Source organism: Chiloscyllium plagiosum, unplaced genomic scaffold, assembly GCF_037043375.1.
Source record: "Chiloscyllium plagiosum isolate Xiang-an unplaced genomic scaffold, Cpla_swu_hap1 HiC_scaffold_19, whole genome shotgun sequence".
Classification (NCBI taxonomy): domain Eukaryota; kingdom Metazoa; phylum Chordata; class Chondrichthyes; order Orectolobiformes; family Hemiscylliidae; genus Chiloscyllium; species Chiloscyllium plagiosum.
In genome coordinates, this window is record NW_028270157.1 from 20,006,258 (window position 1) to 20,025,435 (window position 19,178).

Below are 19,178 nucleotides of genomic sequence, written 5' to 3' on the forward strand. Positions count from 1 at the left end.
GCTAACCCTCTACAAAAGGCCCACAATATTTAAATAACAAGACTGAATTTTCCAACCCAGCCCCCATCTCCCTTAATTCCTTTGGAGTGAACACTCACAAATTGCTGATCTCAACCTAAATCCATATCGACTCCCAGTGGACCACCAGGGAGTGCCGCATTAATAGAGGTGCCAGCTTTCTCACAAGATCTTAGACTGGGCACTGTCTACGAGGCCTGGGGCATGCAAAAGGTGCCAAGGCGTTACGTCAAAGAACAGCAGGGAAATTCACCCCTTCACTCTGGCCAATATTTGAATGGTGAAAGAATTTAGAAATATAGGTTACCTTCTCTGATGTTGCATCGCAAATGAAAAATAATTTCATAACAATCAAGAATAGAACGTTAAACCAGTGCCAACCAAATTTTAAATCTCCCAGTTCTGCCCCTTGTTATAATTACTGCAAAAGCACTTATAGCCATAAGAGATACCGATACTGTAGCTTAAACGGTTCAATAAGGAGGACAGCCTACGGAAACCTAACTTGTATTCCCTTGAATTTGGAAGAATAAAAGGCAACCAACCCAAGGTGTTTGAAATGATAAACGGATGTGATTGGGTAGATAGAGAGAAACTATTGCCTCTGGAGCAGAACAGGGCAGCAAAATAGATAACAACATTTCAAATACAGCCTGGCTGTTCACAAGTGAAATCAGGAGCACTGTGCACACTGACGCCAGGAATTCTCTCTCCCAAAAAAAGGTGTGGATAATGGGAAGAATCAGAACTTTCAAGACTAAGATGGTTGGCATTTGGCTGGGTGATAATATGAAGATGTACAGTGGCATTGATCTGACTGAATGCTGGAACAGTCTCAAGGGGCTGAATGGTCCTGCCTGACCTGCTGCGCTTTCCCAGCACCACTCTGATCTAAACGCTGAATGGCCTCCTACTATTCCATTGCCATGTTGGATTACTGCCCTTATACATTTTTATAAAAATAAAACTTACCTTCTCAAAATTGTTCCCCTCTCAATGATATCACAGACCATATTACAATGAATCCCATGCTGGGAAATGTGCTGCTGGTAGTGCATGGTCACACCAAACCTCCAACAACTTCTCTGCTACTAGAAGTAATGGCTTCAGGTGAAGTTGTACATTTCACCACCCACCGGCTCAGTAACAGAACTACAGAAAACTTTAAAGATTCTAACACACTTAGCTCCCGGTTCAAACTTCCCTCTGTTCAACCCTTACTCTGTGTGACAGAGGAATGGTCGCACAGGAAAAATCCTTTTTACAGAGTCAGCCATGGCTCACACTCTCAAATTTGTGTCTCAGGGTCATGGAGGCTTAAGACCCTTTCGAGAGATTTAAAAATATAATCTAGACTGATAATTGGTGTGCAGGACCAAGGAAAGGATTTTCTGTCATCTTTCAGGAACAGTATTAAATAAGGCTCCATCAGCTCCCTCAGATATTTGCAATTTACTGTTTGAAGAGCAGTTGAGAGCTAACTAGTGACCAATAGTTGGGGGAGAAGATGGAACATTGGGAATATCAATGGACCTGTAATCCATAAGCCCAGGCTAATGCTATAGAGACATGGTTCAAATCCCATTATGGCAGTATTTGGGAATTTAAGTGCAATTAATAAAATCTGAAATTTGAAGCTAGTCTTAGTAATTGTGGCTGTAAAACCATTAATAAAAAAATATCTCTCGGCAGGTCTGGCAGCATCTGTGGAGAGCGATCACAGAACTCTTCTGAGGAAGAGTCACTCAACCCATAATGTTAACGCTGATCTCTCTTCACAGATGCTGCTAGAGCTTTTCCAGCAATTTCTGGTTTTGGTTCTGATTTACAGCATCTACAGTTCTGCTAGTTTCTGTCTGCTTCGCTGTTGTCCTTTAGGGAAGGGAAGGGAATCTGCTGGTTTTACCTGAGCTGGCTACACCTAGCGAACGACCCAGAGATTGAATTCAACATGCCCACTAAAACAGCTTGGCATCACGGTGGCTCAGTGGTTAGCACTGCTAGCTCACAGCGCCAGGGATCTGGGTTTGATTCCAGCCTCAGGCAACTGTCTGTGTGGGTTTCCCCCGGATGCTCCAGTTTCCTCCCACAGTCCAAAGATGTGCAGATTAGGTGAATTGCCCATAGTGTTCAGGGATGTGTTAGTTAAGGGAATGGGTTTGTGTGGGATATTCTTTGGAAGGTCGGTGCAGACTTGTTGGGCTGAAGGGTCTGTTTCTGCACTGTAGGGATTCTATGAGCCACTCAGTTAAAGGGCATTTAGGGATGCACAACATCTCAAAACAAAATTAAATCAATCAACGTCATTAGTACAGGTTCAGGAGGTTATGCTTTACTGGTAAGTAAACTCACCTTGTCCTACTGGACCAGCGGACTGGTGGTGAGTTTGACTTTGGGCAAGACATGAGGTTGAGAAGATGTGGTCTTCATGGTAACCTCAGCTGGTGGGGCAATTGGATTCACACTGTTGGTGTCACTCTGCATTTCAACCACCAGTCCAGCCAACTGAACTAACTGATCCCCAATGTACTCCTGGTACTCCTCTCCAAATAATTCTGCAAAATGACAAATTACCCTTCAGAAGATAACCAGGCACCAACATCCTGACAACTCAGTATCGTTCTGGGTATCTCACAGAGCAGTGAAGGTTTATTTTTTTGATTAGATTCCTTACAGTGTGGAAACAGACCCTTCGACCCAACCAGTCCACACCAACCCTCCGAAGAGTAACCCACCCCAGACCCATTTCCCTCTGACTAATACACCTACCACTATAGGCAATTTAGCATAGCCAATTCACCTGAGCTGCACATCTTTGGATTGTGGGAGGAAACCCACGCAGACATGGGGAGAATGTGCAAACTCTACACAGACAGTCATCCAAGGCTGGAATCAAACCTGGGACCCTGGTGCTGTAAGGCAGCAGTGCTAACCACTGAGCTACCGTACCATGTTATGGGTCTGGAGTTCTGCAAAGGCCAGGCTCGGTAAAGACATAATATCTTTCTTCCTCAAATGTTGGTAAACGAGTTAGACTTTACAAAAAGTATAAAAATATTATGACTGAGATGAAGATGAATGCACAGCATCTCTCTAGTCCCACTATTCCATATGTTTTATCCCGTTGCCGATATGGCCAGTTAAACATTTCATCTGCATTAGGTTTAAAATAACAAGATCTGTCAACTATATTTCTTCAATAACAAAATTATTGATTTGTTATAAAAGCCCAATGATTCATCAGCTGAAGGACAGATTAATGCAGTTTTGAAATATGAAAATATTAATATATACACTTGGTTATTTTTGCCCATATTTGGCTAAACACTAGTCAATTCTCTGAAAATGAAAGGAGAAGATATGGGATGTTCTATTGTTGGACTATAACCTGGTGTTGTGTGATTTTTAACTTTGAAATGCTCTAGATTGCTTTCAGTCTGGCTCGGGTAAACGGGCATCACGAGGTAGATGACACTGCCACCAGGATTTCTTCAAAAGCAATAAGTTCAGGAGCTGGTGAGAGGAAATGTTGCAGCAGCCTTTCTTTCTGTTTTTTGCAGCTTTCACTCACCCTACAGGGGCTTTGCAGGGAGCTGCCAATGGCTGAACAATGCATCTTATCTCTGCACATTCGATACCCCAGCTCCACTCCAAAACAATATCAAATAGCTACAACTCCTGACAGCTATAAACTCATGCTTGTAACTTTCACTGTCTCTCCCCTTGGCTTTTTACACACCTTAAGACACATGAATTCCATTAAGTCTTTTTGAAAACCTTCCGACCATGTAATGCTTCCTCTGTACTGACCCAATGATAGCATAACACTGTGCCAGTGCTGGGGGAGTGCCGCACTGTCGGAGGGTCGGTGCTGAAGGAGTGCTGCACTGTCAGAGGGTCAGTACTGAGGGAGTGCTGCACTGTCAGAGGGTCAGTACTGAGGGAGTGCTGCAGTGTCTAAGAGTCAGTGCTGAGGGAGTGTCGCACTGTCGGAGGGTCAGTGCTGAGGGACCACCACACTGTCAGAGGGTCAGTGCTGAGGGAGCGTCGCACTGTCGGAGGGTCAGTGCTGAGGGAGCGTCGCACTGTTGGAAGGTCAGTACTGAGGGAGTGCTGCACTGTCGGAGGGTCAGTACTGAGGGAGTGCCGCACTGTCAGAGGGTCAGTACTGAGGGAGTGCTGTACTGTCGAAAGGTCAGTACTGAGGGATTGCCGCTCTGTTAGACAGTCATTGCTGAGGGAGTGCTGCACTGTCAAAGAGTCAATGCTGAGGGAGCGTCGCACTGTCGGAGGGTCTGTGCTGAGGGAGCGTCGCACTGTCAGAGGGTCAGTGCTGAGGGAGCGTCACACGGTCAGAGGGTCAGTACTGAGGGAGTGCCGCACTGTCGGAGGGTCAGTACTGAGGAAGCGCTGCACTGTCGGGAGGGTCAGTGCTGAGGGAGTGCTGCACTGTCGGAAGGTCAGTACTGAGGGAGTGCCGCACTGTTGGAGGGTAAGTGCTGAGGGAGTGCTGCATTGTCGGGACGGTCAGTACTGAGGGAGTGCTGCACTGTCGGGAGGGTCAGTACTGAGGGAGTGCCGCACTGTCGGAGGGTCAGTACTGAGGGAGTGCTGCACTGTCGGGAGGGTCAGTACTGAGGGAGTGCTGTACTTTGGAGAGTGCCTGTTTTGAGTGAAATAAATCGGAGCCTGATTTGCGCTCTCAGGTGATGGGTCAACGTCATCAAAGACACCAGTAATCCCCTCATTGGTTTGCCCCAGTCTGTGGGATCTTCCTGGGTGAAAACTGGCTGCCATGCTTCCCTTTTCTAAAAACAGTGATGAGACTTTTAAAGTAAAATAATGTGAAATGTGTCATGATAATTTATACAATTACAAATTTTTTACAGATAAAAGCAGAATTCGCTGGGGTTGGTCTGTGGAGTAAATCTGAAATGATTCTGTTGCAGGCACCAGGTCGAGCGACCAGCTTTGACAGTCAAGGATCCTGCCCTTCTCCAAAGCTGCCACCCACACCGTAGAGCTGCTGCTTGCCCAAGGCTGAACACCTCTGAGTTGTTACTGGAGAGCATCTGGAAATGTCTGTCTTATTGATAGAACAGGAGTGAAGCAGTGCAATAGTGTGAGTGTGGGTGAAGCCCACAACACTGTTTCATGAGTGGACAGAGGTGATGGGTCCAGATACTCTGCAAAGAACTACAAGGGATCACTAGCATGTGAAAATGTCGGTGACGGAGATTACTCTTTATTGAAAATTTTAAATCCTTTGATTAGGAAAATGGGAACAGAAGGAGCCCAGTCAACCTCACTTGCTCATCTAGCACATTTCATTCAATAGTGGTTGACCCGTGTACCTTACACTATTTCCCTACCTTGGTGAAGAATTCTGATCAACTGGTTATGTCATACGGCTACAAATCTGAAATGATCTTTTCCCAAAGATATTGCCCTGACCTGCTGAATATTTGAGCACTTATTTCAAACTTTCAGCGTCCAGGATAGTTCCCTTTCGTAAACAATGCATCAATCCCAGTCTTGAAGTTTTTTTAAAATTGATACCCAGCCCTACAAGTTTACAGAGGGGGACAGAGTTCCAAATTCCACCCCTCTTCGTGTGAAGAAGTATTTCATTACATTAACGCTGAATGGCCTGGAACTTTAAGTCCCTGGCCTGTTGATTTGTGAGTCTCCCCGCGCGCCCTCCCAAGCAGAGCTGGTGGAATAGAGTTTCTCTCAATCTGCCGTATTAACTTCATTAATCATTTTAAACCTCTTGACTAGTTCACTCCTTGATCTTTCTTTCTTGTTGGAAGAGCGGCCTAAGCCTGTCCTCATTATGATGAGGTCCTTTTAAGAATCCGCTGGGAAAAGGCAGACTTTGTACTTTGTCGAGAATGAAACCTGTCGGGTAACCCTTAGAAGTTGACACTCAGATGTGAACGATTTTGAAATATTCATATGAAAAGAGAACAGCCAGGGCTGTACTGCAATTGAGATACTTGATGACAAACATAAGCTACAAAGTCTGTTGCCATGACGCAGGCAGTTACCTGGGAACCAGTGGAGTGTCCTTTATATCTGGCATTGGAAACTGGCAGTTTGCAACCGCTGTGTTTAAGATGCACCTTAAAATCCGGAAAGCCTACAGCCCACTCCTCCTCATCTGATGTCCCTCGGCATTTCTCTGGAGTATTCTGCACGCTGGTGGGTAGGAAGTATCTTTGAGGATTGTACACCAGCCCCGTGGTGGATCTCTCTTGCAGCAGACTTCTGAGGTCCTGTCACTAACCGATCACCAATTACAACGCCCACGTTAGGAGTAGCCCATCAGTAATGACAGCCAGTAAATGCAGTCCATTAGCCTTTTACATTATTGCCATTTTCAAAGCTTGCAGCATCTTAAATGTTTCACGGAATCACAGAAGGAAGGCATTTGGTTCGTCATATCTTCATTGGCTCCCCAAATGTGCATCGTGACTTAGTGCCATTCTCCTTCCCTGCAACCCTGCATGTTGTTTCCCTCTGAATCATCTAATGCCCTCTGAATATTTCAATTGAACCCATCTCTGCCACACTTTCAGGCTTGGTTTATTTAATGACGATAGAAACAGCTGCTTTCTCTTCGCTATGAAGCTGTATATGTTAAAAGACATGGACAATACCTCATGAATCCAACTTGTCTGTCATTGGTGTAAAAACTCCTAAAAACAATCAATAAGAGCTTTCACCCCAGTATCTTTGAGCTATGCACCCTAAACCTGAGCATTTCTAATGTTTATTAAATTACACAGATACTCCTGCTTTAATTAAAACATTTTGGTTCCTGTTTTGGGTGGCACTGTGGCTCAGTGGTTAGCACTGATGCCTCACAGCATCAGGGACCCGGGTTTGATTCCAGCCTTGTGTCTGTGTGAAGTTTCCACATTCTCCCTGTGTCTGCGTGGGTTTGCTATGGTTTCCTCCCACAATCCAATGATGTGCAGGTTGGGTGAATTGGCCATGCTAAATTGCCCATAGTGTTCAAGGATGTGTAGGTTAGGTGCATTAGTCAGGGGAAATTTACAATAATGGGGTAGGGGACTAGGTCTGGATGGGATACTCTTCGGAGGGTTGGTGCCGACTTGTTGGACCAAATGACCTGTTTCCACATTATAGAGATTCTATGAATTAATTGTCCAGACCAGGCCTTGACAATTGATTAATTCTCTGAAGACTTTGGTTAAAGATGGTTCTAATCCTAATCTGGCCAAGAATGGACAGAAACTACAGCTGTAAAGAAATAAAGTCATGGGCTATAAAGTTATAATCTCACATTGCTTTATTTAATTTTAAGGCAAAATTGGGGGGATTCCTTTCACACTAGCATCAACCATTCCTTTTACCGTTCTTTTGAAAATGGACGTGTTAAAATTGCAAACTGTTTTAAAATCTAATCTACACCTGACTTTAATGCCACAAAATAAAATTGCCAAAAAAAGATACAATTGCAAAGTAGCCCAGAAAAACCCATTGGGCCATTCTGATACAATGACCAGTGAGGATTGGATGTGCCAGGAAGGAGGAATGCAGTTTTAGTGGTGTGTTTCAACCTCGCATTTTCACATACCAATGATGTACATGTGACAAACTATTCTGTTGCAAATTTATTGCTGTTAAAATCTGTATAAGATTTTTCCAGAGCATTTTTATAAGCAAAAATGGTGCCCCTGTTTGCAGGGAACTTTCTAACACTCAATGCTGTTGGCAAGAAATAGTTGTTATTATTAAAACACTTTGGGAGAAGTAAAAATCATGTTTGGACTGAATAAAAAGGAGACGCCATTTAATGACAGTTCCTTAACACCCTTGCAGTGTGCTTCAATACATTCTTGTGTCTATAATCTAGTGGTAATGCAGATAGACATACCAACATCAATAGTAAATATTGTAACAGAGTAAAGACTGTGCGTTACTCGTATGCTGCTGATTAGCAATGTGTAACTATTTTGAAGTATATGTGAGCTAAAATGTTAAAATTGAAGCGTTCTGGTTCATTCTGCTGCTGTCTTATCCCGTTGTAATTGACGCACTGTTGATGGGGTTAAGTGGTGTGAACTTCCTGTTGTGAGTCTGAACAATCATGTGTAACACTTACAGATGGAGAATATATGGATTAATATGTGATGAAGTGTACAGTTTGTGATATATTTTGTAAAATCATAATTACATTAAAATTATACAACAAATATATGTTTAATATGTATTTTGAATATAAACAAATAAATAAACTTGTAATTATTTTAATATGGTCATAGAAGCTCTTTGTTTCACCAATGCTCTAGAGGGTCAACAAGTCTCCAGACAAATCTGCCCAATTCAAAGTCATCAATAAAATTAATCAGTGGTTGTTAGCCAAATTAATGGGGCAATAGGATGAGTCTTAAAGCTATTGGTAGAGATTATTTTAACACTTTATAGAAAATTGTTTGAATCATCGTTAAATATTTTCTAATCAACCTGTTTGGAGATGCTGTTACACAATGCTGGAGCAGATGGGACTTGAACCTGGGCCTCTTGACTCTCAGATAGGAACACTACCACTGTGCCTCAAGACCCCTTGAGCTGCACTTACATTTTTAAAAAAAATTAACCTATTTTTCTAATCAACCTGTTCAGAGGTTTTATTACACACCTCCAGAGCAGGTGGTGAAAATGTGTTGCTGGAAAAGCGCAGCAGGTCAGGCAGCATCCAAGGAGCAGGAGAATCGATGTTTCGGGCATGAGCCCTTCTTCAGGAAGGCAGATTTGTCAATTCGAAAGTCGATTCTCCTGCTCCTTGGATGCTGCCTGACCTGCTGCGCTTTTCCAACAACACATTTTCAGCTCTGATCTCCAGCATCTGCAGTACTCACTTTCTCCTCCAGAGCAGGTGGGACTTGAACCCAAGCCTCCCAGCTATGGGTAGGGTTGCTACCACCATGCCACAAGAGGTGCCTTGAGCTGCACTTAGAATATTGACAGCCAAATTCACCACAATTAGTGCTAAGCTTCACAAATCTGGCCTGCAGGACTCAGTGGTTAGGTGTTGGGCCTCCTCTCTTGTCAGTTGTGTAATCGTCATTGGCGGGAACTTGCTGTATGCTAACTGACCACTATGTTTCATACATTACAGAAGTACACTTTAACATTGTTTCTTCATGGGATGTAGAGGTTACTGGCCGAATCAGACTTTGTCGCTCAACCCTTAATGCCCTTGTGAAGTTGGTGGTGAGGTGCCATTTTGAATAGCCACTGTCCTTAGAAAAAAGACTGCAGCAAGTTGCAGTCCAGAGGGATTTGGTGGTCCTCATTACTAAATCACAAAAAGCCTACATCCCAGTTCAGCGGCTAATAGGGATGGCAAATTGAATGTTAGCTTTGATTTCAAAGGAATCAAGTACAAATGTACAGAGATATGGTCAAAATTGTACAAGAGTCTACTTTAGACCATGCCTGGAACAATCTGAGCCATTTTGGCACACTTATTTTAAGGAAAGATACTCTGGCATTTGAGACAGTAGATTGATTCTGGGTATGGGGGGATTTTCTTAATGAGGAGAGGTTGAGTCAGCACTCATAGAGTTAGACAGCATGGAAAGAGACCCTTCGGTCTCATTGGCATTTAAAAGAGCTAGAGGAGATCTTATCAAAACATATAAGATTCCTCAAGGACTTGACGGTGTAGATGCCAGGAGGTTGTTTAGCTTTGTGAGAGAGTCTATGGCCAACACAAGGATTTCCCATTTAAGACTAAGATGAGGAAATATTTCTTCTCACGGAGGGTAGATGAATGTGTGGAATTCTGTGTTACAGAGGTATGTATAGGCTGCGTAGTTAAGAATATTCAAAGCTGCGATTGGTGAATTTTAATCAATAAGAAAATGAAAGGTAATGGGGAAAAGGTACTGAAGGTTAGCAAATCAGCCCCGATCTAATTGATTAGCAGAGCAGACTTGCTGGGCTGAATGGCCTACTTTGGGATGAGCCACAGAGGGAGTGCCCGGACTTGAACCCAGTGACAGTGAAGGAACACCGATGTGATTTATCATAAAACACTTTAGTATTGTCATGAGGCTGCAGAAGGCATTGCAATTAATTGCTTTCCATTCCTCAATACTAAGGATAATACCAGTGAATGAACTTCTTGCATCAAGTTTGTGCAACAGCAGTAATGTGTGAATGCTTTAGTAGAACTAAATGCCCCAAATCCCTTACGGCATGTACACCTGTCAGATTGTGATTAAATGCAATAAATTACATCAAAGGTTTCACGTGCATGACAAGTAGAACGTGGAGCATCACGAATAAGTTCCCAAGCAGCTAACAATTGTCCAACTCCAGAGAGGCCAGAGCCATCAGGAGTCATTAATCGTGCTTGACTGTACCTGATGACAAAGCAATGTACCAAAAATAAAAGAGCGTGTGAGAATGTGTCTGCACTGTAATTAAACACCATTGGAAAACCACAGGATTGTTAAACCCTCGCACATGGGGCGGCTGCATTGGAAAGCGTACTTGAAGGACATCACAAAGCAGCAGATCTATGACATTGAAATATCATCCAATTGTTTCAAATTTGAAATAGGCAAAATTCTTAAGAAATTAGATAGTCATTGGATCTCTTCTTAAAAAAAGAAAACAAAAACAAATTGCAGGGGATTGAAGGTAAAAGTTAAAGTCACCGTAGTCCCACTATCTCATGAGAGAAAGAGAGAGAGAGATGACTGGTCGTGCCTTAACCTGAGGGTTACCACACCTTAGGCAAGGGGAGAGTTTGAAGAGAGTCCTTTATGGTAACTTCACCTCATGCTGGTGGTGTCACTCTGCATCACAAACTAAGCTAAACAACCCCCTAAGTTGAGGAAAGAGCAAAGGAATAGGATAAGCAGGTATGAGCATGATGGGCAGAATGGCCTCTTGTGCTGTAACATTCTGATTTGGTGATTCTAATCCTACATTTAACAGCAGTCATTATCAAAGTGCGCTATGAGAAAGTGAGGACTGCAGATGCTGGGGATCAGAGTCGAGACTGTGGTGCTGGTCACAGCATAAACTCTTTTTTCCTGATGAAGAACCCATGCTTGAAACATCGACTCTCCTCCTCCTCGGATGCTGCCTGACCGGCTGTGCTTTTCCAGCACCACAGTTTTCAGGGTCCGCACTCATTTAGTCCAGTATTCTGGGCTCAAACTTTCGGCATAATTCTTGATGTCTCCTAAATCATTCTAAATGGTGATTAATCGTTTCTTCTTTTATCAAAAGTAATAGTCAAAGTAGCTCCAGAAATGAGTTCCATGTAATGTCTTTCTGCTCTGAGACAGTGTGGTCACTGCATTTGCTAATGAACAGCACTTTGCTTGGTCAATTAATTGTGCTCATTTTCCTGACGGTACATTTGACTAATGTTAAAAGGATCTCCAGCTGTGAGAACTGAATGGCAATAAGTGTTATACAGGAACAGATTGTGCTGTGGTAAAATTATGCCGAGAGGTGGAAACTGTAGCTCTGTGGGACGCCCTCCTGCCAAACTAAAATGCACATGCCCCAAAATGAAATCACCATGGGAGGGCATTAAATCCTGTCCAATTGTCCCATTAACATTCAACTCATTAGTGAGACACTGACATCACTTTCTAACTCTGTCGTATGTCTCCGGTCAGGTGAAGAAAGCATTGAGAGCCCAATATGGCCACAAAAAACTAGGGGAGTTCCTTTGAAATTAGCCGTCAGCCAGGCAGACAAGTGGCAAATGGATCTTAATGCCAAGGCGTGCAAAGGGATGCAATGGGAACTCATACAGGACAAAGGAATGGGCAATAAATAGAATTCTGAGAAATGTTGAAACGCCTTAGGCAGCATATTCACAGACCCCTGAAAGGAGCAGGAACGGTGGATAAAGTAATTTAGTAGGTACATTGGGTCTTGTTTTATTGGCTGAGATATAGAGTTGAAGAGCAAGGATGATTCTTTAGAACAATACAGAAACATAGAGAATAGGAGCAGGAATAGGCCACACAGCCCTTCAAGCCTGATTTACCATTCAATATGATCACCACTGACCATCCAGCTCAGTACTCTTTTCCCACTTTCTGCCCATTCCCTTTGAACCGAGTTTGAAACACTAATTAGGCCAGAGTTCGTGCTCTCAATGCAGGTCTGAAAGGATCTGATCAGATGAAAAAGATTATTGTCAGGAATGGAGATTAGTGACAATGAGGAGTGATTGAATGGGGTGGGGTTGTTTACCTTAGAGCAAAGTAGGTTGAGGGAAGATTTGGTTACAGGCAGTGCCCAGGTTGCAGGTGGACTGGGTCACAAGTCAGACCACAATGCAATACAATGGAAGGAACTGTTCCTAAGTACAGGAAGTATTCATATTTCAAGTCTTTGCGATCATGTATGAGATCACACATTATGTCCTGACGTACATATGAATGGATTCGCGAGTAGACTCCTGAATGGAACCCATTTGGAACCCACCTTCTGAGGACCCCTTCACCCACCTCCAACACATTGCATCCACCTGGACACCCTGCGCTGGCCTATTACCTGCCCTCGACCTCTTCATTTCCAACTGCCACCGGGACATTAACCGCCTCAACCTGTCTGCCCCCACTCCAACCTCTCACCCTCACAACGCGCAGCCCTCCAATCCCTCTGCTCCAATCCCAACCTCACCATCAAGCCAGCAGATAAAGGGGGCACAGTGGTAGTCTGGCGCACTGACCTCTACACCACTGAAGCCAAACGCCAACTCGAGGACACCTCTTCCTACTGCCCCCTCGACCATGACCCCACCCCCCATCACCAAACCATCATCTCCCAGACCATACAGAACCTCATCGCCTCAGGAGATCTCTCACCCACAGCTTCCAACCTCACAGTCCGGGAACCCCGCACTGCCCGGTTCTACCTCCTTCCCACGATCCACAAGCCTGACCACCCTGGCCGATCCATTGTCTCAGCATGCTCCTGCCCCACTGAACTCATCTCTACCTACCTCGACACTGTCCTATCCCCCCTAGTCCAGGAACTTCCCACATACGTTCGAGACACCACCCACGCCCTCCACCTCCTCCAAGACATCCGTTTCACCGGCCCCCAACGCCTCATCTTCACCATGGGTATCCAATCCCTCTACACCTCCATCCGCCATGACCAGGGCCTCCGAGCCCTCCGTTTTTTCCTCTCCAGACGTCCCCAACAATACCCTTCAACCGACACACTCATTCGTTTGGCTGAACTGGTCCTCACCCTTAACAATTTCTCCTTTGAATCCTCCCACTTCCTCCAGACCAAAGGGGTAGCCATGGGCACACGTATGGGCCCCAGCTATGCCTGTCTCTTTGTTGGCTACGTAGAGCAATTGATCTTCCGTAATTACACCGGCACCACTCCCCACCTCTTCCTCCGCTACATTGATGACTGCATTGGCGCTACCTCGTGCTCCGGCGAGGAGATTGAGCAATTCATCAACTTCACCAACACATTCCACCCTGACCTTAAATTTACCTGGACCATCTCTGACACCTCCTTCCCCTTCCTGGACCTCTCCATCTCCATTAATGACGACCGACTTGACACTGACATTTTTTATAAACCCACTGACTCCCACAGCTACCTGGATTACATCTCTTCCCACCCTACCTCTTCCAAAAATGCCATCCCGTATTCCCAATTCCTCCGCCTTCGCCGTATCGGCTCCCAGGAGGACCAGTTCCACCACAAAACACACCAGATGGCCTCCTTCTTTAGAGACCGCAATTTCCCTTCCCACGTGGTTAAAGATGCCCTCCAACGCATCTCGTCCACGTCCCGCACCTCCGCCCTCAGACCCCACCCCTCCAACCGTAACAAGGACAGAACGCCCCTGGTGCTCACCTTCCACCCTACCAACCTTCACATAAACCAAATCATCCGCCGACATTTCCGCCACCTCCAAACAGACCCCACCACCAGGGATATATTTCGCTCCCCACCCCTTTCCGCCTTCCACAAAGACCATTCCCTCCGTGACTACCTGGTCAGGTCTACGCTCCCCTACAACCCACCCTCCCATCCTGGCACTTTCCCCTGCCACCGCAGGAACTGTAAAACCTGCGCCCACACCTCCTCCCTCACCTCTATCCAAGGCCCTAAAGGAGCCTTCCACATCCATCAAAGTTTTACTTGCACATCCACTAATATCATTTATTGTATCCGTTGCTCCCGATGCGGTCTCCTCTACATTGGGGAGACTGGGCGCCTCCTAGCAGAGCGCTTTAGGGAACATCTCCGGGACACCCGCACCAATCAACCACGCCGCCCCGTGGCCCAACATTTCAACTCCCCCTCCCACTCTGCCGAGGACATTGAGGTCCTGGGCCTCCTTCACCGCCGGTCCCTCACCACCAGACGCCTGGAGGAAGAACACCTCATCTTTCGCCTCGGAACACTTCAACCCCAGGGCATCAATGTGGACTTCAACAGTTTCCTCATTTCCCCTTCCCCACCTCACCCTAGTTCCAAACTTCCAGCTCAGCACTGTGCCCATGACTTGTCCGGACTTGTCATACCTGCCTATCTCCTTTTCCACCTATCCACTCCACCCTCTCCTCCCTGACCTATCACCTTATCCCCTCCCCCACTCACCCATTGTACTCTATGCTACTTTCTCCCCACCCCCACCCTCCTCTAGCTTATCTCTCCACGCTTCAGGCTCACTGCCTTTATTCCTGATGAAGGGCTTTTGCCCGAAACGTCGATTTCACTGCTCCTTGGAAGCTGCCTGAACTGCTGTGCACTTCCAGCACCACTAATCCAGAATTCATTTGGAACCCAGCCTGGAGTTCCAAATGAAGATGATATGGAGGGGATCATGCTGGAGGTGGTGTTTCTGTGCATCCATTGTACTTAGCCTTCTAGGTGGGATTAGCATTTAGAAAGTAGAAAACATAGAAATGATCAGATCTTCTAGTCTCAGTGGCATGCTCCCACTCTCTCTCCATATTCCCTTGACAACTTTAGCCACTATGAACCTACTTCTTTCTTAAGACTATTCATTAACTTGGCCTCCATATTCTTTAGTGGTGCTGGGATTTCCACAGGTTCACCACTTTAATACTAGGAAGTTCTGTAATATTAACATTTAACTTTATTTCTTTATTTTTCTACTTATATAAGAACAACGGTTATACATTACTTTTAACTTTGTCTCTCTCTGATACTATTTGTTCCAAAGTTTTGTACCCGGTACCATTGAATCTAAGATAGTGCCATACTTTTCAATGGATTCCTTTACTTCTGTACTTGAGTACACATGACAATAAAGCTTAAGTCAAATCAAAACTTGTGAAGGGTTCTTTCCTCATCTCAGCCCACACTGTATCCTGAGATCATGACCCCTTGTTCTAGAACTGGGAAACAAGCAAAGCATTCTCCCTACATCCAGTCTATCCAGCTCTGTCAGAATTTTATACGTTTTAATTAGATCCTCTCTCATTCTTTTAAACTCCAGTGAATGCAGGCCCACTTGACCCAATCTCTCCTCATATGACAAACTGGACATCCTTCAATATATTCCCTTGGTGTGTTCAAGGTGATGAACTAATTCCTCAGCAGACGTCCATCCATCAGCAGGGTGCCTGGAGCAGGGTGACTTTGCCAATTGTTGTCCCTGCAGAAAAATGCACAAAGGTTTGAGGAAGAACTGGAGCTCAGTGTCTCTGTGTCTTCTTCCCACCCTCTATCCGAGGTTATTGCTTCATTGCATTGAGAAATTATGCCTTTTTGAGATTGCCCCTCAAAAATATGATTGAAGATTGTTGATGGAAATTAAGTGGGCAGTCTTTTCTCACTGTCTTTTTCAGAGAAAGGTTTTCATTGAGTCTAGCAGTTACCCTTTCATACAATGCTAATGCAATCCAATATTTCACTAAGTACATCTCATCTTCCATCTTCATTGTAAAAACTGCATGACACACTAGGTTAAAAGCCCTGTGAAAATTGACAAGTGCTATATAAATCAGATGTTACAATGTCTCTTCTTGCCATGTTAAGTCACAGTATAACCTTGGCATTGCTCACGAGACTGTATGTGTCTTTCTGATTCAGCATTGAGCCTCCACACAGGGTATCTGTGACACCACCCTCCAGAAGGACCACCTGGAGAATTGCTGGTGGGGTCAATCATAATTTTCTGCAGCAATAACTTCAATCGAATTAAAACTTGAGGAGAAATGTCAAGTATGCTGCTGAACGCTGTCCCTGATTTACACCATTTCTCACATAGAAAAGACATAGAAACATATGTGCGATTATGAGTCAGAAAGAGGACATTCAGCCGATCATATCCTTTCCAGTCAAAATCAAGTTATTGAGCCTAGTCCCAGATCTTACCATGTTACAGCCACCCACTTTGTACATACCAACAACTTGGATGAAAGTATCAAATGTACTATGCCATGTTTGCAGATGGTACAAAGCTAGGGAGGATTGGGACTTCTGAGAAGGGTATGAAAGGGTTCAGGGTGATTAAGACAACTTGAGTAAGCAGCTACATGGCAAATGCACGTAACATCGATATGTACGAAATTGTCCATTTTGGGTTGAAAAGATAAATGATACAAATGGTGTTAGATTGATCTTCAAAGGGACAAGAACATCCTTGTAGTTATTTTCTAATCAACCTACTCAGCGATATTGTTACACACTTCTAGAGCAGGTGGGACTTGAACCTGGTCTTTATCTTAAGCGAAAGGTGTTAATTTAGCAACATCAGCATGCTTTGTTAACCCTTCAGTGGATGCGGCTGTCTTTAGCAAGACATTTTTCTATTGCCCATCTCTGGCTTGCTTGGCCATTTCACAGGGCAGTTAAGAGTCGACCACATTGTTGTGGGTCTGGAGTCACATGTAGACCAGACCAGGTAAGGATGGCAGATTTACTTCCTGGAAGAACATTAGTAAACCAGATGTGTTTTTATGACAATCACCAATGCTTACGTTTTAAAAAAATTGAGTTCAAATTTCACCAACTGCTGCAGTTGGATTTGAGCCCATTTCCTCCAGGACATTAACCTGGGTTCACTAGATTCCTAGTCCAGTGACATTCACACTGGGCCAGCAGGTCCCACATGTGGATATGGGGGCATGGGTTTTCCAGTGACCGAGGGATGATTTTTTAGATTAACAAGAGTGTCCAATAAAAGGGCATTGGGAGGCATGGTGGCTCAATGATTAGCACTGCTACCTTACAGCACCAGGATCCAGGTTTGATCACACCATTGGGCGACTGTATGGGGTTTGCACATTCTGTGTCTGTGTGGATTTCCGCTGGGTGCTCTGCTTTCCTCCCATAGTGCAGCTTAGGTGGACTGGCCATGGATGGGATGCTCCTCGGAGGGTTGGTACAGGTTTGATGGGCTGAATGGCCTCTTTGTGCATTGTAGAGGTTCTCTGACCAAATTAGTGAAACAAAAGTTTCAGACCTGGAAGTTCTTCACTCAGCTTGTTTTTATTCATTCATGGGATCTGGGTGTAGTTGGCGAGCCGATCATTTATAATAATAAGTTGTACACATAAAATATCTGTATAATTACTTGCACATATAAGTTGTACAAATACGTATGGTGCTGATAATGCAACAAAATGTCCCGTGGCTTTTTACAGGAGCAATTATCTATCAAAATGTGATACTAAGGCACAAAATATGATATTAGGGCAGATGACTAAGCAATGAAGGTTTCAAGGTGTGTTATAAAGGAGAAAAGAGAGGTGAAAAAGTGGAAAAGTTGAAGGAGGGATCTGCAGGAGTTATGGCCTTGGCAGCTGAAGACATAGAGTCATAGAGATGTACAACCCAGAAACAGAGCCTTCGGTCCAACTCGTCCTTGCTGACCAGATATCCTAAATTAATATTCACAAGAATGATGGAATCAAGAGTGTGGTCCTGAAAAGCACAGCAGGTCAGGTAGCATCCGAGGAGCAGGAGAACCAACGTTTCAGGCATAAGCCCTTCATCAGGAATCATTTACAAGGATGTTGCCAGGGTTGGAGAGTTTGAGCTATAAGGAGAGGCTGAGTAGACTGGGGCTGTTTTCCCTGGAACATCGGAGGCTGAAGAATCTGAAAAAGGTTTATAAAATTTTGAGGGGCATGAATAGGGCAAATAGACAAAGTCTTTTCCTTGGGGTGGGAGGGTCCAGAACTAGAGGGCATAGGTTTAGGGTGAGAGGGGAAAGATATAAAGGGGACCTAAAGGGTGGTGCACATATGGAATGAGCTGCCAGAGAAAGTGCTGGAGGCTGGTACAGTTACAACATTTAAAAGGCACCTGGATGGGTATATGAATAGGAAGGGTTTAGAGTGATAAGGGCCAAGTGCTTGCAAATGGCATGGCCACCCATGGGCAATACTGAAAATTACGGAGGCCAGAATAAGAGTGCGGAGATTTTGAGGATTAAATGCTAGAGGAAATCAAAGAAATAAGGTTGGAGAGAAATGAATGGATTTGAAAACTAGGATGGTGTAATTAAACATTTGTGACATATCTAGTATATATTGAATTTGGATTTTAAACGAGTGATATAGGGCACTAGTTTATTTTTGTGAATGGGTTTAAGGATTAACTAGGTCAGTCTCATGAAAACTGTGATTGACAAACTGACAAACTGAGACAGGGACAGAGTCAAGTAATGTTATGGAAAGAGCAGAAATTCACCAAAAATCCAGCAACTTCCAAATCCACGATCATTTCAATACAGAAGGACAAGGGCAGCAGATACATAACCACCTGCAAATTCCCCTCCAAACCATTCACCATCCCGACTTGGAAATATATTGCCATTGCTTCTCAGTCAAAATCCTGGAATTCGCTCCCTTAGGGAATTATGAGTCAACCATGGACTGCAACGGTTCAAAAGGCAGCTCACCACCATTTTCTCAAGGGCAGCTAGGGACAGGCAGCCAGCAATGCCCACCTCTCAAAGGTGAGTAAAAAAAAAATCAATAGATAGGAATGTCTTGAAAGCAGAATAAAAGAAGTTAATTTAAGATTTAGTTCGATATTGCAATGTCAGAAAGAGATTGTGTGATCTTTCTGGGTGGATGGTGTGAGTTGACAAGGATTTTTGAGGTGCCTTCCTAATCTGTGTGTGTTTTTCT

The 19,178-nt window shown here is 44.4% G+C and overlaps 1 protein-coding gene across 2 annotated transcripts in view; it reads left to right on the forward strand.

Annotated features, from left to right (window-relative positions):
* Positions 1-8,295, forward strand: part of syt10 (synaptotagmin X) — a 78,421-nt gene extending 70,126 nt beyond the window's left edge. Inside the window, exon 7 of one of the 2 annotated variants that reach the window (XM_087997094.1) lies at positions 4,908-8,295. In XM_087997094.1, coding sequence (XP_087853220.1) covers positions 4,908-5,039 — 132 coding nt within the window. In that variant the 3' untranslated portion in view covers positions 5,040-8,295. The remainder of the gene's footprint in view (positions 1-4,907) is intronic. The other variant, XM_043709805.2, reaches the window with a different exon arrangement.
* Positions 8,296-19,178: the final 10,883 nt, after the last annotated feature.